Below are 22,738 nucleotides of genomic sequence, written 5' to 3' on the forward strand. Positions count from 1 at the left end.
AAATATTTTTTTTTTTTTTTTTTTTTTTTTTTTTAATTTTTTTTGTTATATCGCTACGTGCTATTTTGTACAAGTGAAATACAATTTTTAAAATAAATTATAATATTAGTAGACTAATTAATAATAACTCACTTCTTTCACACTCAATGATTTATTTATGTACTAAGAGCATTAAAATTCCGCATTCGATTATTAATATTATTATTATCATATATAATTTTCTAGTTAAAAAACAACGACGATTCTACCGTGAACGTCAAGGCATGACGCACATGGTGTAATAATAATAAAATAAGGTGTAATAAACCCGAAACTTTTGGACTCTCTCGAATATTATTAAATCGTCAGCAGTCGCGAGAGGTCATTGTCATTAAAAAAAAAAGGAAAAAAAGTCATCTGTGTTTTGGAAACAACAACAATAATAATAATAATCATAATTATTATTATTAGTGTTATTGATCTTAAAACTTAAGATGGGTCTGATTGTTAACCTTTGAGTTAGTTGTATGGGTTTTTTTTATTTATTGCCGTCGTATTGTTTCTCACTAATTCTATAAATAATTTTAATTATATTTAAAAAGTTGCTATTTTTATTTTTTCTACTAATCAACAACAATTCACATAAATTATAAAACTGAATGAAATATAAAAAATTTTACAACAATTAAAGTTAAAAAAAGCCCACACAACTTTAATTATTTTATGAGCTAAAAACAGACCACGGAATATTAGCCGTATAATTTAGATAATATTTAACAACAATAATGCGTAAATCGTTGCCGCTATTTACATAATGATATATTATATTTATTTATATATATATATATATTTTTTATTATATATTTATCGACATCTTGCATACAACACGCTCATCAGGACGTATGAAATCACGAGCTATTATTATTATTATTATTATTATTATTATTATAAATTAATTTAATATAAAAAAGAAAGGAGTGCGAGCAGGGTAGTGTAAAATAAAATTCACTCACAATCAGTCGCCATTCCTACAATATCATCAGTAACAGTAAGTCCAGTGAGTTATCAATCATTGTTAATCGTTGATTCTTAATTGTCCATTATTGATTGCTATTTATTATTATTATTATTATTATTATCGTTAATAAGAGCGCTCGTTAAAACTGTCTAAAGCGCGGAATGTTTTTTTTTTTTTTACTACGCATCGACTTTTTAATCTAGACAAAACGATGCATTTATTATTGAATACTTTATTAACCGGTAGAACACACTTCCTTCATGGTCCCTAACTCTCATTATTCATTAGTTATTACTTTGTTGTCAATATAAACCTTGAGGTCACTTGTCCTAAAACTCTACAGAGTTTTGAACCTACGACTTTTTTTTTCATTTCATGTTTCCTTCTTTTCGACTTACCCTTGGACTCGGCTTTTAACTGGAATGGACTTTAACTCTTTGCTCTTTTTTTTTTTCACTCTACACTTGATTCTTCTTATTTATTATTATTATTATTAACTTAATTAATTTAACTTAATTTTGGAGATGGTCATTCTCCACCGTTCATCTCATCGTAGTGTGAAAATTTTAAAAAGACTTGTTCTAGCGTTGTTTGGCTAAAACTGTACTCCTCTATATCCAATTCTAACTTGGCTGTAAATAAATAAATAAATAATAAAATATTAAAGTTTTTATTTATTTGTAATAACAAAATAATAAAGTACCTTTTTCTAATTGCATAAAACAATCAGCAAGTGAACAAACAGCGTGTTGAGGCACTGCAAACACCAGTCTGTCTGCGAAACTCTCCTCAAGAGTTGCGTCAGGAAATAGACCAGCGACAAATTCTTTTAGCGCGCTGATACGATCACCCGATGGCGTCGTTGGTGTGCAATCACCACCAAGTAATTTCATTTCTAACGTGTAACCAGCACCATAAAGATTTTTCAAGTGTTGAGTAGAACCGATACATCTCAGCTCACCTTTTACCATAATGCCAACTCGGGAACAAAGCGCGTCGGCTTCTTCCATCGAGTGGGTTGTTAGTATTGCACCTCTACCACCCTAAAATAATATCAATGTATTAATATTATAGTTTTTAAAATAATTAAATAAAAATACTGACCTGAAAACTGGCGAGAATGGTGTCCCAAAGGAACCTTTTGGATCTTGGATCCATTCCCGTGCTGGGTTCGTCCATCAGTACAACCTTTGGACCTCCAACCATTGCCATAGCATAACTTAACTTTCTTCTCGTTCCTCCTGAGCACTCTTGAGTTTGTTTATCCGCATGGTCGTGAATTTGAAGCCCAGTTAAATACAAATCAACGATTCTATCAATTTCACTCCATGGAACACCACGCATTGCTGCATAACATTCCAAGTGCTCTCTGACAGTTATATTTTTCCATTGAGCATCGTGCTGAGGACAATAGCCCATCTGTCTAAAAGCATCAGTCAGATGAGAATTTATATTGTACCCGGCAATTTGAACTCGTCCACGAGTTGCTGCTTCTTCAGCAATTATTATTTTCATAGTTGTAGTTTTTCCCGCTCCATTGTGACCCAAAAGTCCAAATACTTCACCGGGTTCAACGCCAAACGATAAATTACGTACGGCTATTTTTTTTAATGGTTTCTGTACCTCTTCTTCACGTTTTGTACAACAGCTACACGAGGTTGTTTCACGTTGACGGTATTCTTTTCGAAGATTTTGTACCAACACCACTGGTGGCTCTTGTACCGACGATGAATTTACAAAATTAAATATCCTTTGTCGTTCATTTTTAACATCTGTATCTTCATGATCACCAACATCTGTATTTTCCATTATTTCTTCGCCTATTGCTCCGCCATTACGCCCAAAATATTTAAAAACATCGCTCAATCTACCGCCAGTTTTTTTAATATCAAGAATCATCAGGACAAAAAACCAAATTGGTATATGTATAAGAGCACCCACAGCCATTATTATTATTTCAGAAGTCATATAGTCAGACATGGTCAGATGATGACAAGCTGCATTTATTGAGCACATCAAATGAACACGATCAACATAATAAACTGACGCGTATGGTAAATACATTGCATTTAGTAGAGAAAATACAACATGAAGAGCAAATGCTGCAGTACCTCCCAATCCCAGCATATCCAGTACCATAACCAAAATAAAAGGAATCAGGCCAAAGAATGTTACGATATTGGGCAGGAAACTTTGAGCAGAGTCCATTTTGTCAAAAATGTAACTCAAACAGGTAGAAAATAAAATAGATGATGGGCAGTACAGCATTATCAGACCACCAAGAGTCACTACTGCTGGAATCTCTTGGAGTGACGGTACATTGAATATATATATTATTCCGAGTATACACAGACATATCACGAACATAAGAGCTACTAATACTATAAAGTAACTCAAAAAGTACATAAAGAAAGATAAACCATTGACTCGTAGCTGATTTTTTGTTCTTATCTGAAAATAAATTATTTCATTTATTTATTTATTTATTTATTTAATTATTTAACTATTTTATAAAAATTTACCTCACGGTCATAGACCATATCAACGACTAGAGTGATTGGTACCAAAACTAAAATCATTCCAATAAATAAAGTTGAGCTTGCAATACCTACATTGAATTCTTGAGGCTGTGATGTTTGTTGGAATGGATGAGTTTTTATTTTTATTGGTATGGGATTTTCTTTCCCAGATAAATATCTATAATTATAAATATTTATTTAGTTATTTAATAAAATAATATTTTTTTTTTTTATTAATTTATTACCTGTAGTAAGCATTTGATAAAATATTCATGAAAATAGGTATTGAATGCTGCATTGTGTCATTATAAGTAAGTGTAAGATTTAATTGTCGTTTATTAAAATCATTTATGTTGACAACAGCCATATGTGGTGCAATTGCCAGTAAATCTGTGAAATTTCCCTCATACTCATCTAAAACAGGTGTTTCATGTCGCATTTGATTTATCAAAGGTGATATATCTCGGTCTGTATGATTTATGTAGAGCATTTTAGTTTCTTGTTTGTAAGTGGCTAAAATAAAGTATTAAATTATAATTTTTTTTATTATTATTATTATTATTGTTACTGATTATTGACTTACTGCTGTTTAATTCCAATGAGTCCATTTTAATACTGACTATTTGTATACTATTTATATACAATCCCAATACAACTAGTGCAAGTGGTGCAACGATTGTAAAATAAAGTAATTGAAGATTTCGAGTTAATCTGAGTAATCGTAATCTCAACATTGCATAGAGTGTTTGAAAAAAATTAGGCCGTATTTTAATAGGATCTAAACCAAGACCCAGAGCAGGTGGATTATTTTTTTCTGTATTGTGAGGCGGATGATGATGGTGATGATGATGATGATGATTGACACCATCAGGCAATTCATTTGTACTTTTAACTTGACCGTCACCTTGTACAGTCGCTCCTTCATTTTGTAGACTCTGGTAAGATGTACTCTTGGATTGGAGTGATAGCGATCGACTGAGTGCACGATTACGCACCATCTTTTTAGACAGATTGTCCATCGTACATTCGGTCTCTTCGTCTTTTTCCAAATGCAAAAATACCTCCTCCAGAGTTGTCATTGACACGCCGTAACTGCTAATACCCAGACGACCCGTCCGTGTTTTTATTTCATTCTCGATTGCTGAAAACAGCGGAGCAAAATTTTCAACAGAATTGTGAGGGAGAATGAAACTCAATTCACGGCCATGTCGACGAGCTTTTTCGGCCTTTGCAACGTGTGAAGTGACAAGACGTGTTATGGCATTTATACGACTGTTACCCTCTAAGACTAGAGTCAAATGATATCCGATTCCAAATTTATTTTTTAAAAATAAAGAACTACCACAGCAACGTAATTTTCCTTTGCTGATTACAGCTTTACGATCTGCAAGAATATCAGCCTCATCCATAAAATGGGTTGTAAGTAGGATAACTTTTCCATGACGACGAGACTGAAGGAATGACCACATTTGCCGTCGTGAGTAGGGATCAACACCGGCTGTAGGTTCATCCAATATAATTATTTTAGGATCACCAATGATAGCTATTCCAACAGATAATTTTCTTTTTTGTCCTCCGCTCAAATACTTGGCAAATGTATCAGCCTTTTCAGTGAGATCAATGTCTTTCAGTGTCTTTTTTACTTCCATTTCAATCATAGTTTTGGGAATACCACGAACAGCAGCAAAAAATTCCAAATGCTCACGAGGAGTAAGAAGATCAAATAAAATGTCGTGTTGAGGGCATACTCCAGTCATACTACGTATCATTTGCATGTCATTTGAATCTCTAATATCATAACCAAATATCAAAGCCGTTCCCGCAGTGGGAGCTGTCAAACCCGTGAGAATATTGAAGAGAGTTGTTTTACCAGCGCCATTGTGACCGAGTATTGCCGTAATCTGACCTTCATATATAGTCAAATTGATACCGTTTACGGCTTTCACCTCGGGTTTACGGCACTTTTGATAAGATTTATAAAGATCAACGATACGTATTGCCTCACGGCCTTTCATTTCACGGACAACTGGTTCGACATCTCGGCTAGCTTCTTCTTCCGGTATAAACGAATTTGATTCGCCGTTAGATGAGGGTATTCGTTGAACTTTTTTCTTGCACCAAAAACCCGGCGTAAAGCAAAACCAAGCTGGTCTTTTTGTTCCATATTCTGTTGGAATTACAGAGTCAAGATAGTATGCAAGTAAACCATAGAGAAAAATGTCAAAAGTTATCATTATTAAACTTCCTGAAATTCAAATAAATTCAATTTATTTATTAATAAATATAATATAAAAAAATTTTAAAAATAATTACCTCCAAATGGTATACCAGGTCCTGCCCAAAGATTGTCAAAGTTAACACCCTCGCCTTTTAAATCAAATACCAGAGCTTTGTCCATTGCCAAAGCGGCACACGCAGGGCTTAATAATGACACAACCCAAAATGATATTGAAGTTGGATCATCGATAAATACTTGAATAAAGTACATAAGACTCAATATTGTTACTGCAAAATTTCCCAATACTCCGGCTGTTCGTGATTGATCAAAAAATGGTGTTATCATAAAAGAAAACATAATAACTGAGAAGCTGTAGAGTACAACAAGTAAAAATATTGGTAGAAAGTGGGTATGTTGAAACATTTGTAGTGTAAAAAGCAATAGTACTGCAACTGCTGATAAAATAAACACAAATATTGCATATATCAGAAACCAAGACAACCAAAATATTGAATCCTTGAGACCCATTATCTTCATACCCTCCTTTATTTTATTTTCCTTCTCGCCGACAATCAGAATAAGTAAATATGTTATAAATTGGGAGAGCGCAAGTATCATGTACAATGGTATTAAAACTCTGAAGGCTAGCATCCAATCTGCTGTGTAAGCTTTCTTTGGAAACATTTGAAATTTAATATCGGGTAATGTTACATCGGTATTACCGGTATCAATACGAATTTTAGTCATATCCATTAGCATCTGCAGAGCCATGAAACCCGAATGAAAGTAATTATTTATTGGACATGATCCTCCTGTTTCTATTGACAGCATTCCTCCCACCCAATGGCTTGTGTTTTTACGACAGGTCACTGACGAAGAATAAAATTCTTTTGGTGAGGGTGTCGCGTGAAATGACGGATTCGTTCTTATTTCATATCTGTAATTTAATTTATCGTTAAATTAAAAAATAAATTTCATGGTGATAAGAGTGATTGTATTGTTGTTCTATATATATATGGCAACTCACAAGAGACTATGGCTTATCGGCTGTGGATCCTCAAAAATAACAGCCAGAGGTATGCTGTAGGGCTCACGCCAATAGGCCGCCTGCAGATCGCCAGTCGTTTCAAAGACCATGAAATTTAACGGCAGCTTACCAGGGTACTCCCACACAGATAACCACAAGTTGTTCATGGCAGTCAGGAAATTCTGTGCATCATTAAATTATTTTAATTTTAGTTTTTTTTTAAAATAAATAACGACGATAATAAAAAATTTTAACGTTTATCATAAAAATAAAAGAGAATAAAACGTATGAGTTGTATGGACATTGTAATATTTTATTATGGAGCTTAAAAGTTGAATGACGAAAGGCATTTGATATATGTGTATCGAGTTTTTGAATAAGTTGAGCCATGAAAGCCGATGTGTGTATAGATCGATATTGTGAACGACGTTGTTGGACTATTGCTATTGCTACCATTGCTACTATTGCAATAAAAAGAGGAGAAAGAGGAGAAAGAAGAGTTGCTCTTGGTATATATTTTCTGGTGAATGAAAAAAAAAAGCAAGTAAACTCGTAATAGTAGCAGCGGTGGCATCAGAACTTTGCCCAAGAGATGATTGCAAAGCCTTCTGTAGTGTCTTGATAAATCCTCAAAGTATTCACTACCTTTTACGAGACAACCCTTGAGTTATAGCCTCACGAGATGGTGCGTCATATTTTTTTTTTTTTCTTAATATTTACCGAGCGGATAATTTTTATGGTTTGATAAAAATAAAATAAAATAGTTTATTATATATAATTAAATAAAGTAAACTTACAAGAGTTTCGGTGGAGTTTGGGACAACAGCAATGGTGTTGTTCTTATAGCCATTGAAAAACTCAAATATGTTACCGTCTTGCCGTTGTGTCGTCATTGCTGGATAATTTGGATTGGGTATTAAGACTTTTAGGATGATGAGATTACCCAGGATGTAAAGGGGCAAAAATACTTCCTGTAACAAGTACAAGTTTATACATAATTAAATAAGCATTTCTTGTTGGTAAATTAAGACCAAGTTGTTAATTGTAAAATTAATTTATTCATTAAAAATTATTTTTAATTTAAATTTATAACCGGAATATCTTTTGGGATTAATAAAACAACCAACGGCATATATATTTATATTTATAGGTGGTGGATGCTCAGAGTTTAGTGGCGGTGGAGTTTATGACCCTGGGCGTTGCTATGAAAATCAACAAATTTGGTTAGTAGTAAAACCGAGGTTAAACAGCAGCATTGACGTTGGCATTAGTATTATTTATTTAAGTGCACAACAAACGTCAAAGACTGACAAACGAGTATAAAATGTCTTTTTTTGTTGACATCGTAACGGAGGATTCGTTTTACGAAAACCTAACGCTCGGAGTTGTTAAATTATTGGAAGCAAGTCCGTGTGTTAAAAATGTCAAAGTTGAAAGACGGAGTGCCTGTGAGAGAAGTGCAATTTCCAGCTGGGAGCAGAAACACTGCTGTCTATTGCCTGATGATTTAAAACGTTTCTACGCATCAACTGACGGTTTTTCACTCACTTGGAGTCTCGATATCGCTGGTATATATCTATAATTATTTTTAAAATAAATAAATAATTCATACATTTTATTTTATTATTTTTGGTGATTAGGTGAAGAATTCAGTGTTGGAAGAATGACGATAAATGAATTTGCAGCATTGAAAAGATTTATTGGAAGCAAAGAACAACAAGCTGAGGCAGAGTCTAAATCACAAGATGAAACGGACATCCCGTCGTTAGGTGGACGTTGTAAACTTTTCGAAATAGATCAATGCGGAGTGTCAAAAATTTTTTTGGTTTATCATATCAGACCGGATTGGGACGCTGAACCCGGAATTTGGTTATTTCAGGATGACAATGCTGCTGGAAACTGGTATCATCTATCAGATTCTTTTATCAAGTACTTTCGAATGATGTTGGTACACTTGGGATTACCATTGTGGCAATACTGCGCAGCTGGACTTGATCTACCTACATGGGTCGAACAAACATATTATTTAGTTGGACCTCATTTATTACCCACTACTGGAAAACCCACTGAAACCATTTCGGCGACAATGTGGAAAGATGGTCCTCTTAATACTATTGATCCTGCTATTTTTAAGAGTCGCGACAATAAACAAAGAAATTCAAGAAAAAAATAATTAATCTATTATTTTTCACAGATTAAATGACCAAAGTTTTTTATTTAAATAAAAAATAAATAAAGTAAATTTTATATTTTAGATACTTTTTAAAATGAAATTTGACCCTTGGCCTAATTGGCACGAAAAACAAGAAAAATTTCTAACAAATTGGCATTGTGTAACGCATATCTTGGCACAATATCCTGGCCACTCATCGAGTCTTTAATTTTTCCCTTCACTTGTTTTATGTATCTCGAAATCTAATCAATTGCAGAATAACGATAAAAAAAAAATTATCTGCTGCTGAAATCAGTCTGAGATTGTGATACTGCATCGAGTGAAAAATAATATTAATACAATAAATTATATTATGATGGATTATGCACAAGCCGAGTGGTGGATTCAAACAATCCTGTTCACGGTTCCGTGGATCTTGTCACGTTCATCGAATTATAATTGACACAAGCCAATATGCAAATAATCGCATGTGCGTCTTCTACTACCACTCTATTCCGCTTTTTATCGAATAGCTAGATAAAACTTACGTAAGCTTAATAAAGACATGGGAGGATTTATTCAACAGACCTGCTGACAGTATTGTTACGTGTACTTTATTTTTTAATACACGTGTTTTTTTTTATTTTTTTTTATTTCACTTTCGATTGAATCTAATAGAATTAAAGCCCAGTAAATAAATCTTAGTGATAATTTATTTATTTAATAATAATAAAATTAAATTTTAATTAAAGTTATTCAATTAAAAAATTTTTTTTTATTAAGAAATTAAAGTTTGAAAGTTTAAAAATTTTTAATTATATAAAGAAAAGGAAATAAAATAAAATAATATTAAAGATTATTTATTTTTTACTTACAGCTATAGTCTTTCGTTTCTCACGTTTCTTGAGCAGTAAATTCCTCCCGAGCATCGCTCGAAGTTGAGAAAAATATACGTTGCAAGAACCCATTCTGTCTCCTTTTTTTTTATATTATCAATATCTATAACAAAAATATTAATACATATTTTAAATATTTTCGATACTTTGAATTCCATAGTCATCATTTTAAATTGATTGGATTGTAAAACTACACAAAAGGCTTTTGTGGATTAAGTACAAAGACTAGAAAATGTAAAACGTACAAGAGGGGTTCCGACATCTAACCCAATCCAACCCCAACACAAAAGCCAAATGCATCAGATAACCAATTTATACGGATTCGTCTGCTAATTTAACTACTATACAAATATCCTTCCAAACTACTCTAATAATCAAAGATACTTTTATTTTTTGTAAAAAAAAAAGAAAAAAAATCTATTCGATATTCACGCTACATTTGTGATTAATATCAAAACATCTAATTGAATTTACAATTTACCAGCACGGTGAGGTAAAAATTGTTGGATTAAAAAAAAAAAAGGCAATCTGGTGGAAAAAATGAAATTTAAAAATGATTAAATTATCGACAGTGAGAAGCAGCTTTAAACCCTCAACGAAATCGCTATCAAAGTTATCAGGATATTAAATTTATTGTTATTATTTATTTCTTTATGCAATTGCCTGAAAGGTTAAAAAGTAATAATTTGTATAATGCTGATAAATTGATATTAAATATTTAAAAATATATATGTACGCAATGCGGAATTATGTTAGAATACGTCAATAAAATAATATCTTTCCACATGATTTACAGTAGATTATCTGTGAGAGCACTCGGGAAATACGAGGATTATGAATGTCTAATAAATCAATTTTATAAAATAATAATTTTTTTTTTCTTCATTGTTGTTGCATATTATTATATGTGATATTTATTAAACTAAGCACGATTAAACATTTATTTAGATCGATGATTACTAACAACTTGACCCTCATCGTGACACCTCAGGGTCATTGAAAAATACCACATGACAATCAATATTATGTCGTTCATATTTTCGTTGTCAACAGTAAATACTATTACCATTTATAAACTAAAAATACTAATTATAATCATAGAAGAGTAAATTTAAATCGTTAAATTTTTTTAGTTTAATTTTGAAATCATTTGTTTGAGTGTCTCAGCCTTTTTTTTTTTCACTCTTTAAACTGCACTTGACTCCAATTGACGCGTTCTTGAATTTTCAGAGCAATTAACAAACTATTGTTAATTAACTACTACTAAACATTTGTCTAATTAATTATAATTACATTCAAGAATTATTTATTATAAACTATGGTTTTAAATAATCAAAGTTTTATTTATTTATAATTATCGATCAACATAAAAAAAAAAAAAAATAATAATAATAATAATAAATATAGTGTGCTTAAGAATAAGCTACTTGAGCGTATGAGTATTATAATAAGTAATAAAAATAGTAGTATTATTTTGTTATATAAAAGGAATAAAATGAAAATAGGGTGGGTGACCCTCTGTTCCGAACATGTTTATAAATTCACCCTCTATAGTTCTACAACTATATCATCGATTTTAGTTAGTTTCATTTACTTACAACTATTATTACTCATTATCTATTAATAAATCTAAATATTTCTAAATTTAAATATTTATTGACTTGAAAAAAAAAAATTTAATTAAAATATAATAAATTTTCAGTATGGAAATAAATAATTTTATTTGTGGAAGAGGTTAAATAAAATGTAATAAAAATAAGGTCTAAGAGTATGAGGATACTTGGGGGATTTAAAACTACCGCACGAGTACAGGTTACAGTTGGCTCATGTGCAAGTCGAGTATCGACCGTACTTTTCGCGCGCGTCCATCGCTACCCCTTACAACACACCCACCCACCCACCCACCTATCCATCCATCCACCCGCTTCCAGTACCCCCTTACTTAACTATACTATAGTTTTATTATAATACAAGTTATAATATAGAGTAAATTGTATAGACCGTATTTATAAGCCGATAATTTAGCGTTTTGCCATTTGTCGAACCTGTGATACTTTTGTCTCCTACAATATACTGTACATAATACTTTTATTACTCTACTACTATACAGTCTGCATATATTTTCTCTTTCGTCTTGATAACGTTTTCGATATCTAGTGCAGTCTATATGCTATTTAACTTTTTTCACTTTCATCTTAATCACGTTCTCCGTACTCGTGACCTCAAGATGATGGGACTACGTGACACGTTGCGCTTTTTTTTACCCACTCTAATTTTTTTTTTTTTTCATTTTCCAATTGAAATTCAAAATCATAATTACTGTTTGAAATAATAATAATAATAATTGTCGAATAAGATGTTGACGTTCACAAAAATTAGAAAAATAATTAAATGAGCTCTACTTTTTAATTAACAAAACTTATTAAACTGTTTCACGGCTAATTAACAGGTTATTTAGATAATTAGCAGGGTTTAATTAAATGACATAACTTTTGTTTTTTTTATTAGAGAAAAATATATTTTTTCTTTTTTTTTACGAAAGATTAAAAAGTAGAGTGTCGATAGAGAGATAGTAGATAGTGAGTTAAAGTGGATAAAGAAGTTAAATAAAATGATTAGACGCCAAGCTGTCTGGCTAAGTCAATGGTTTCACTACTTGCTCGTTAAAGTCCACGCGGGCAGCTTTTTCCCCTTATCACAATGAATTCTCAATGAATCCAAAAGAAACATTATACATACGTGCGATACTTATTTTTAGCCTCAACATTATCTATATATATATATACAACTATTATTCAAGGAATAAACATAATATCGATTATACTTAAGATAAGATTGATATCTCAAGTGTTATAGACATGATAAACATTAAAAAATCTAAAAGATAACGATTTTAATAAAATAAATAATAAATTGAGACATTAGACCTACTCTTGTAACATCCTCAGGAATGTTATGTCACTCGAAGTTAACGTCATTTGAGAGATATGTCAAATAATATTCTGAAGCCTGATACACAATGAGAACAAGTCTCATATATCGGTTAATGTTTCACTTTAATACCACTTGTATACACTCTTTGAGTAAATATATAAGTATGCTCAATAATTAATATTTTACTTTTATTCTTTACATTGCAGTTATTTCGAATTTGTAAATATTAATTATCAAAATAATTTCCTAAATTTATTAACAAGTAAACTATTTTTAAATTAAAATTTAATGAAAAATGATTGTCAAATTATTATTGTCTCGTAAACTTTTTCAATAAATATTTATGTTACCATAAACCTAATTATTGTATATAGTGGCTATTGGTCGGAGCAATAAATATGCAAAATGATAACGAAAAATCGGCGTAGTAGCCAATTTAATAATAATAATAATAATATTATTATTTTTTAATACACGTTCCTCTCTTTAGTTTCCAAAATCGATTTGATGGCCTGCAGGCGGCGGCCGGGTGCTCACACAACAACTTGGGGAAATTCTCACCGCGGTAATGTGACCGACCGACCGACCGACCGACCGAGCTGGAATTTCCCCAGGTGAGACACTAAACTTGCTAGACGTCACCGAGAACAAAATTCAGTGCAATGAACCTTTAATAATAATTTATTTCCCGTTCCCGTTCTCATTCTCATTCGTATTCCTATTTATGGTATCACCGAAAATAACAACCGCAGGCATTCCCAGCAAAGTCAATCTACAACTCTTTACATTCATTTTTTATATAAAATTAAAAAAATTATAAATTTAACATACAGTAATACACTTAAAACAAGTTCATTTACTATTGACATTTTTGAAAAATTAAAATTTTAAAAATTATTCAATCAAACTCACATTTTTAACACTGTTTCCATTGAAATTTTGTGAAAAATAAACATTTTCACTCTAAACAATTTATTTAATCACTTTAAACTCCACTTTTCTTTTAAAATTATAATGTACTATATAATTAATAAATAATTGTTATTATTTATATTATTATTGTTGTTATTATTATTATTATGGTAATTGATAATATATCCCTGAGTCTCCATTATCATAAGATAAATAAACAAAATAATTGATAATGAAAATTAGGCTTGAATTAATTATTGAGAAATAATAAATAATTATTCACGTGCTGAAATCAACGACCCGGTACGGCACTGGAACTGCTGCAGGAAACGGCGCCATGTCCCCAGTTATTTCAATTGTCTTTACAAAGGCTTCCGGTTCTCGATTAAACCTTTAATCTCAAACTTGTCATTCACCAAATTAAATTTTAAACCTGGTATTCTATTTGCCAATAATTCAGTCCAAGAATTTAATTTAAATATAAAGTTGAATTCACTTCACTTGTAATTAAAAATTACCAATCACTGGTTTTTAGAATCAGCGATTTACTATTTTTTAAGATTTTAAATGGCACAATAGTGAGAACAGGTGTCAGGATAAAGTCAAAGTGACAATTGGAGGGTCGAGGACGAGGTCACCTTCGTGAATGTGTGTTTGTGTATGTGTGTGAGTGTATGGGTGTGTGTATTTTTTTTTTTGCCGGATGGTTCCGCTTACGTCGACCAGCGACGCCAGACTGTGAGCTGCTGGCAAGCGAGGGCTTTTGCTGTCGCGTCTGCGTCGTCGTAGCCATCGTCGTCGTCGTCGTCGTCGTCATCGTCGTCATTGTCGTCGTCGTCGGGAATTCTATATAGACACAACCTACAACCCACGGTGTTGGATCATGCATATATACATCTATATTTATTGTAACACACAGGCTATAGAACGATGGATCTAGAGAGAAAATAATCAAAGAGGAAAAGAGAAAACGAGACAGAGAATACACCCAACCCTGTCAACTACGACAATTTATATATAGAATTTACCTACAACACGTACCTACGTCGGTTCCAACATTACGCGAATGGGACATCGAACGTTGACGAGAACCAAGTCATGGGGAAAGATTTTAAAATATATGGAAACCAGATTTCGACAATTTTATTTATTTTATGGTCTATCGATATCGAAAATTTATTGCTTTTTTTCAATTTAAATTTTAGTTGAAAATTTTTTATCGCCGCCAGACAAATTTAATAAAATTTATTGATGAAACAAATTTTTTAAAATTAATAATAATAATTTTAAAGATTCGAGTTGATTGGGATAAAATGACATGACTTTTAGCTTTCATAAGTTTTTAGTTTTGATTTATTTCTTTTTTAAAAAAGAAAGTGACTACTTTAAAGAACAATGATGAAGTAGAATAGCCTCATGCTCAATTGCCACCGATTTTCCTGGAACTTGACGATAAAACGGTCTTCATAACGCATCATTAAACTTAAGCGATCACAAAATTTCGTTGTCCCTGATCATGTAACAGTGAACAATGCTTGGCTATTATTTTTATAATCATTTTTAATGTTGGTAAAAAAAAAAATGTCACTTAAAAAATATTATTATTATTATTTATAAATGAATGAATAAATATTTAAGCACGTTAATTAATAGCACGTACTAATTTCAATCACGTATAGCAGCATGTCATCAATTGAAGCACGTGCCTAAGCTTACATATACCGCAAGTATGCAAAGCATTATGCATCAACTTAACTCCTATCCACTATATACTATACCAGCAAACGTTGTTCTGCGATCTATGATTAATATTATATGCTTCTATGACTATCAACGAGTTTAAATCTGTTTATGTTACTAAATCATGCAGACTTATATAGAAATCTTTACAGTCTCACATTTGTCTTAAATATTTTCTTTATCAATAAAATTAATAATTATTATTGCCAAGACGTGCAACAATAATTATAATTGAAGGTCTTTCAATTAACCTAATCATAAAATTTATTCCACAATCTTTGAACTAAAGAAATTCGATATCTGTTTTATGTCTTCAATTAAAACCCCGAGTATATTTTAATAAATTAAAAAATTGGTTAATAATTTAAACAGTTGAATTATCACCGCAAGATCTTCTTAAGGACATTTAAATTTTCTTTCTGAATACGTGCCAAAAAATAGATTAACAGCGTACACTCTTTTTATCATTTTTTACGACAAAAAAAAAAAAAAAAAAAAAAATTCACTTGGTTTTAAGACGTTTGGAAAATTAACTGTCACTTTTTATCAATTTTATACGACTGCTCAGTGAAATATTGTCGCATTATTCAATATTAAATGTTAGTTGGTTCTATAAATATGTAGACGCACATCAATGTATGTAGATTGTGTTAATGCACTTTGAGAGCCTTATCTAATCTATTTATATATAAAAAAGTTTGTAAAATTGCTGAATAATTTTTAACAGCTACTATAAAAAAAGGTTTATATTTTTTTTCTACCGATTATATAGATTGTCGTGAATTGTATAGGTATCAAATCAGAGTATAATATCGGTATAGTGGCGTTAAAATTGATTTGCCCATGAAGAGAGATCGTTAAGGTCGTACATGCTATAATGCGGTTATTCATTTAACCTACACTATTTACTGGGTTCATGCATTAAACCAAAACTGACAAGTTTAATCCTTGTAAATGTAAATACATATGTACTCAAAGAGCAATAAACTCGAGGCATCTTTCATTTGAAAGGTGACATAATAAATTAACAACCTAAACATCACGTTCATCTCTTATTTAAAAGCTTAGTTTTTAGTTTGTTCAATCATGTATACATTTACGTCAGTATAAACTTGATATTAAAAAAAAAAAAAAACAATAGGTCACTCAGTGTAACACGGATGATGAAAGAAAAGAAAATAAAAGTACAGAGAAAAATTCATAGTGTGACGTCACGAGGATGGTGAGTATTGAGCTGGAAATTTTGCTCTATTGTATACTTAGTATGTGCATAAAGGGTTTCTTATCTATATATTTAATAATACGTAGCTCACTAAGTGACGTCATTTTGTAGAAATAATTTCAAAATCAATGAGATGCGTCACAATATTTATTATAGAGATTATAGCTGATTGAGTTTTTAGATAAAATGAAATGGAAAACAATTATTGTGTAGCGAAATTAGTGTAAGCTAAGTAAACAACTTTCATATTGTCATGAGTGATGTATAGATATAATGTTGAACCAAATGTCTACAATAATGAAATGTTTATAAGTTATTTAGTAAATTAATTTTGTAGAATTATACGACAGTTGTTTTGTTTTTCTTTTCCTTTCTTCTATTATTATTACTATTATTTGTCCTCTTAATATAAATATTTGTCTTAATAGGTTATTTGAAAAAGTAGTCCATTTTTTATTAATGAAACACGTAAATAAAAACAAACTTGAACTAGTTTTTTTTTTTAAATAAATGTATATATGTGTACAATTGTTATTATTTTATCATCTATATTTTTATTGTCAATTAAAAATAGTATTTAGTAGTTTGAAAAAAAATTTTGTTAATTTATAAAATTTATATAAATTTTGAGTATTGCATATTTAGATTTAAATTTCCCTTTTATTAAATCTTCTATATATTATTGCACGCGGCAAGTGCATCAAGATTGTCACGATTCTAAAATTAACGAGCTCCGACGAAAATAATCTCTGGGAATCGTAGAATATGTTTAAACGTTCCTAGAATATCTTGTTAATGATTTTAACATCAATTTTATCACTTTTTCTTAAACTTGATTACATTTTAAATTTTCTTTGTCTTAAAAGTATTTTTATTTATTTGAATAAAATTCATTGCAAGATTTAAACTTTGGGAAAAAGTATTCTTTTGTCAGCTGTCATAATTGTAAATAGACACAAAATGAAAAGTTGCAACATTCTGTGACCCGGCCTCTTGAGAATATCACAGTGCATAATACTGTCAACGTCTTCACAACTAAATATAATATATATAAGAATATTTGTATAATGAAAAGTTATGTTTAGATGTAACTCGTGCAACATTAGATGCAACATAGTTGATATGCTAATACCCACGAGAAATGCAGTGGTATATTGAATGAAAAATATATACATAAATATGTATATAAACTTGACAAACCATCAACTAATGTTATTTTTTTATGCAGAGCTATTTTAGTTTTAAATAAAAATAAAACCAATAATCCATTGTCAGTATTTAATATACAAGAGATTAATAAAAATAAGGCTCGCCTTAAAAGCCTTGACATGATACGAATTTTTTGATATACTAATAATGAATAAAGTTTTTTCGGATGATTGTTACTTTATATCACGCAAGAAGTCGGATATATATTGGAAGGGTGTGTTCGACCCAAAGACCAAGTGGGCATGTGTCCACACCCATGAAAAAAAAAAAAAACAAAAAAACAAAAGATCAATTTTGTTATCACTATAAAAAATAAACTGTAATGGTTATCCAAATGTAGATTTTGCATGAATAGATGTCACAGAGAAATGAAGAAAATGACCTTGGTGTGATATATCAATAGTAATTCGTGCTCTCTGATATCAATAATGTTTAAATATACAAATATTGATTTCGCGTTAGTAATGCCTTTGGTTGTTCAATGGGCATTTAATGGTTTTATTTTTTATAAAATATTATAACTAATTCGGAATAAAATATTATTTAAATTTTTAATACAATTGAATCGTTGATTCCGTTGACACCTCGTTCTATTCAGACAACTTTAAATACCTTTTGAGTGAATAACGCGCAACATTGAATGGATCTCGTTGAGCATTAGTAATAAAATGATTTATAAATGAAATACAAAAATAATAAAACAGCATGTGGAGGTAAAAGTATAAAAAGCAAAGAGGGTGGATTGAATGACAATAGACATGAGAACCGTATTATCGAGTAGGAATAAGCGTCATTTAGCATACCAAAAGCTCTGTCGTTGTCAACAGAGTGTATCAATAGAACACTGATAACGTGCCGAAGTTGAGAGTATATATACTATACATTGGGATGCACATGCTACGGTGAATAATTTCAATGTAAAAGGGAGTACATTGTCCCCGTCCTCAAATACATACATATATACATATATTTATAATATGTATATAATAATATTCTCTTTCCCTTTCAACATTAACCACGTTAATTAACTTTATTATTTCGCTACACCTCCCATTACTTGGTCAGATTAATCTAAATGTTTATAAACATATACATATATGTATATAAATCATATTAAATTTTATAACATGAAAGATACTATATAATGGCAGCAATAATAAAAGCTAAGGTTTAATTGGAAGGGAATCTCGTTTCCTGTGATATAAGCATGATATCAAACAGATTTAATGTTAACTTTTAAAAACTTTTAACATCAATAGTTGCTATAATTGTTATTACAAAAACATTCTGTTGACACATGACATACTTATTGATTGAATTTAACCAACTTAAATTTATAATAGAAATCAAAACACAGTTTGACGTGACAGTATACTGATTAACTACTACATATATATAGGTGCTACCGCAGACCACCAGCTTTGACGTATTTACAGTGGTTCTCATTTTTCGTATTTCCTCAATCCGAAATTCAATATAAATATTCATATATGTGGGAGTAAATAAAATTACTCTTTTATCAACTGATAATTGTCAAATAAATCTTTAAATTAATTATTTAAATTTTGAATGGCACGGTTAGCTTATATGTCTCATTAATTGTGAGTGAACACCATCTCCCTTCGATAGCTCAGTTGGTAGAGCGGTGGACTGTAGTTGTAATTTGATTCGAGAGTAATCCATAGGTCGCTGGTTCAAATCCGGCTCGAAGGAATTTTTTTTTTTTTTTTTTTTTTTTTTTTCCCAGTTTTTTGATTTAACAATTTTTATGGATTAATTATTTTTTTTTAATGAATTTAAAAGAAAATATATAAAAGACTACTGTGAATATGTATGTTATTAACTCAACTGTCGATCTGAGGCATTACTGCTGGTGTTGCTAAAGAAGATTTTAATTAATTGTTTCTGAGATTTTCTGTTCTTTGAAACCTAATCTTTTTATAAATATTGCCAATATTGCATTCCGTCAAATAATAAGTATAGCGTAAAAAAATCTTTTACTGTAACTAAATGGGGTTTCTGATAGGACACCCTCAGAAAACACTCCATCAGAGACATTAAAATAAATCTCATGATAAAATGTGTGGTTTATTTATAAAAAATTTGAAAAAAAGAAAGAGTGTATAACCAAGTTACAGTTTTTTGCGGATATTTATATAAATAATTGAAATGGTTAAGGGATAAGTGAATAGAAGGGCGGTTGGATGGCATTGTCTTGAGTGTGATGCGTGTGGCGCCAAAGGGGGCTAGGAAGTCTGTTCATTTATTCAATACAACGTCCCAGTCCAAGTTCAAAGTATCGAAAGTATATTATTATGTATCGTATATTAGAAAGTAAACCGCAAGCCACGTGCGTGTTGGGCTGTTGGGTATAGTCGATATTAAAAATAAAAAAAAATATAAGGAGCTGGAGGAGAATAAGGAATAAGAGGAAGAAGTTAAGGGTGCAATTGCAGAGGGGATGATGGTAAGTTTCGTAAGAATCGTATCGAATACATTAAAGCTGTTGCTAGCTGCATTATCGACTTACCCTGCGGATATCAGTATTGTAATTGTAACAACTAATATATGCATCTAATATGCATGTGTTGTTTTATATTTTTTTATGTATATATGTATTTGTAATAAAAATAATAGTATGAGTACTGTCGTCATATCGTCATGTTAACTTAACATTCAACTTGTACATGCAATGCTGAAACTTGTCTGTTGTCTGTACATACGTATTGTAAAGAAAAAAAAAGTTTAAGGGGAGTGATATGAAAAATTTTACCTGGATTATTATTGTCAGGACAAAGGTAATGGAGACCAGGTGGAACAAATTGAGAAAATTATACACAAGGGCTTTTTATTCGGAGAATTAATTTTTTTTTTCACTCATTCTCAATGGCAATATTCAAAGCTGGCACTTTTATATTACAAATAAATATATTCAGTTATAAAAATAATAATTTATGTTCTTGACTTCAGCCAGTGATATTTTTTTCTTTTTTTTTTCATAAAAAAAATAATACAGATTAAATTTGATTGTTGAGAAAAAAAAATATTAAGTGCTCACGAATTACTCAATCTTTCTTTACGTCAGCAGACACCTCATAAATCACACGGATGTATGATTGATAAAAAATAAATAATTTGTTCGTGTCAACGGTGATTGTAATTAATGAAAAAGAATTATCGACAAATTTATTAATTAATTGATAGAGACTATTGATAGAGATTAAAAAAGAAAAAAAAAAGCATGTCGACCGTGACAGGACTCGAACCTGCAATCTTCGGATCCGAAGTCCGACGCCTTATCCATTAGGCCACACGGTCTCGTATGAAGGGCGGTACTGATACTTTTCTTATAAGACTTATTTACTTCTCTATATGATAAACAACTACTAATAATTGTTCAACAATATTGTTTTTTACCACAATAATTTTAATAAACATTTATTATCTAAGTAAGTATTCAATCATAGATAAAAAAAAACACTAATAAATCTAATGATAAAACAGAAAACTGTTTGACCACTCAAATATAAAAACATACTTGAAAAATCATTGAATGTAAGATTAATTAAGTAATGTTGATAATTAAATTTAACACCATAAATTATAAATATTTTAAATAATGAATTATAGAATTATAAAAAATAATAAATAATAAATTGTAACCTTGAATGATGAAAAAAATTTCTTTCACCACATAATGTTAAGATAGAATTGAAGAGTTTAGTTAAAAATATATAAGTGGACGTTACCTTAAAGTTGAAGGTGATTTAAAATATTAAATAGCCAGTAATGAACACTGTAGTTGATAAATTAACACAACGGCAAGTAATGCGGCATTATTGGACAGTAAACAAACCCTCTCGACTATTGTTTAACTCACTCTGCAAATTATTATTATTATTAGCACTCTGGCCTGAGCAACCCTCTCACAGATGGCACCACCATCCAGTCTAATTCCACCAATCGATAGTCTGCAGAAAATGGAGAAAAAAATATTTTAAAAATACAAAAAGTTTAATTAACTAAAGGGAATTTTACTGTATAGCTATTTCAATATTTCATTTAAATTAATTAATTAATTTAAATTATTTGAGCGAATGAAATATAAAGGGTAATCGTTAATTAACATTATTAATTAATGCTCTGTTGTTTACCTATACTCGGCGTAAAATAATATTTACACTTTACTTTATTATACTAAACAAAGCTTTTAGCGCTAAATTGTCGGCATAGCTCGGCATGGGCAGTACTAGAGAGAATAAAAGGATCAATAGGATTGGTTTTCCGCAGCTTACAAGCTCTCAGGGGTCTTAACTCTCATTTAATCGACAGTACTGGGGTCAATGTAATATTCCTATACCTCTACCCCTACTTCCAGGACATCCAGGACATCAACTCTCATTATAGTTAATAGTAAACAGTAATTTACTAACTACAGAGTACAGTTTGTTGTATATATATATGCAAAACTACACACGCTGTTCTATTGTATTGTATTGAGACTGGATAGTGTTGCGTAATATGTACATATATATACAATGTACATGTAGTTTGAGAGTTGAATCTATATATAGATCTTGGAAATAGAGGCTTCTCGTGTAGTCTATTTGGCACGTAACGCCATGTGTGTTATTGAGGAGTTAGAGGGAAAGGGTCACACAATTCGATCGTCCGTTTGGTCATTAGGGGGTGATTAAACTTCCGCCCTTTGCGTATTCACTATACCGTTATATTCCTTCCAATATCGTATTTTCAGTGAGAACAAGAATTTAAATAAAAGAGAACAAGAATTATCACCAGGAAATCGATCGCTGGCTAATTTTAAATTAAAGAAAATTATTATCCGAGTTAATGGATTGAAAATAAAACTCAACTGTCTAGAATTTAATAAAAAAAAAAAAAAAGTATTATT

General features: G+C 30.6%; 2 protein-coding genes and 2 non-coding genes across 6 annotated transcripts; 2 read left to right on the forward strand and 2 right to left on the reverse strand.

Annotated features, from left to right (window-relative positions):
• LOC130668099 (uncharacterized) lies at positions 1–21,708 on the reverse strand. 3 transcript variants are annotated; one of them, XM_057470176.1, is made up of 11 exons: positions 21,576–21,708; positions 9,789–9,912; positions 7,559–7,732; positions 6,762–6,943; positions 5,830–6,671; positions 4,100–5,761; positions 3,762–4,029; positions 3,520–3,694; positions 2,102–3,448; positions 1,701–2,040; positions 1–1,629 (listed from the first exon to the last, which is right to left on the reverse strand). In XM_057470176.1, exons 2-11 carry the CDS (start codon positions 9,879–9,881, stop codon positions 1,526–1,528), a joined length of 5,187 nt encoding a protein of 1,728 aa, XP_057326159.1. In that variant the 5' UTR covers positions 9,882–9,912; positions 21,576–21,708; the 3' UTR covers positions 1–1,525. The 3 variants fall into 3 exon arrangements, with proteins under 3 accessions (XP_057326159.1, XP_057326160.1, XP_057326158.1); XM_057470177.1 differs by lacking the exon at positions 21,576–21,708 and adding an exon at positions 13,939–14,401; XM_057470175.1 differs by lacking the exon at positions 21,576–21,708 and adding an exon at positions 13,656–14,401.
• Positions 7,923–9,592, forward strand: LOC130668104 (tubulin polyglutamylase complex subunit 2). The gene is made up of 2 exons (XM_057470184.1): positions 7,923–8,329; positions 8,402–9,592. The coding sequence occupies exons 1-2, from the start codon at positions 8,086–8,088 to the stop codon at positions 8,932–8,934; spliced, it is 777 nt and encodes a 258-aa protein (XP_057326167.1). The 5' UTR covers positions 7,923–8,085; the 3' UTR covers positions 8,935–9,592.
• On the forward strand, positions 19,446–19,539 carry Trnay-gua (transfer RNA tyrosine (anticodon GUA)). The gene is made up of 2 exons: positions 19,446–19,482; positions 19,504–19,539. It is a non-coding gene; the product is annotated as a tRNA-Tyr (tRNA).
• Trnar-ucg (transfer RNA arginine (anticodon UCG)) lies at positions 21,072–21,144 on the reverse strand. The gene has a single exon. It is a non-coding gene; the product is annotated as a tRNA-Arg (tRNA).
• Positions 21,709–22,738: the final 1,030 nt, after the last annotated feature.

This window comes from Microplitis mediator, chromosome 5, assembly GCF_029852145.1.
Source record: "Microplitis mediator isolate UGA2020A chromosome 5, iyMicMedi2.1, whole genome shotgun sequence".
Taxonomy (NCBI): domain Eukaryota; kingdom Metazoa; phylum Arthropoda; class Insecta; order Hymenoptera; family Braconidae; genus Microplitis; species Microplitis mediator.

Coding starts and splice junctions, on each gene's coding strand:
- LOC130668104 (XM_057470184.1), top strand. CDS start 8,086: ATGTCTTTTTTTGTTGACATCGTAACGGAGGATTCGTTTTACGAAAAC. Junction 8,330..8,401: donor TTGGAGTCTCGATATCGCTG/GTATATATCTAT, acceptor TTTGGTGATTAG/GTGAAGAATTCAGTGTTGGA.
- LOC130668099 (XM_057470176.1), bottom strand. CDS start 9,881: ATGGGTTCTTGCAACGTATATTTTTCTCAACTTCGAGCGATGCTCGGG. Junction 7,733..9,788: donor AGAAACGAAAGACTATAGCT/GTAAGTAAAAAA, acceptor TACTTGTTACAG/GAAGTATTTTTGCCCCTTTA. Junction 5,762..5,829: donor ACCTGGTATACCATTTGGAG/GTAATTATTTTT, acceptor TTTGAATTTCAG/GAAGTTTAATAATGATAACT.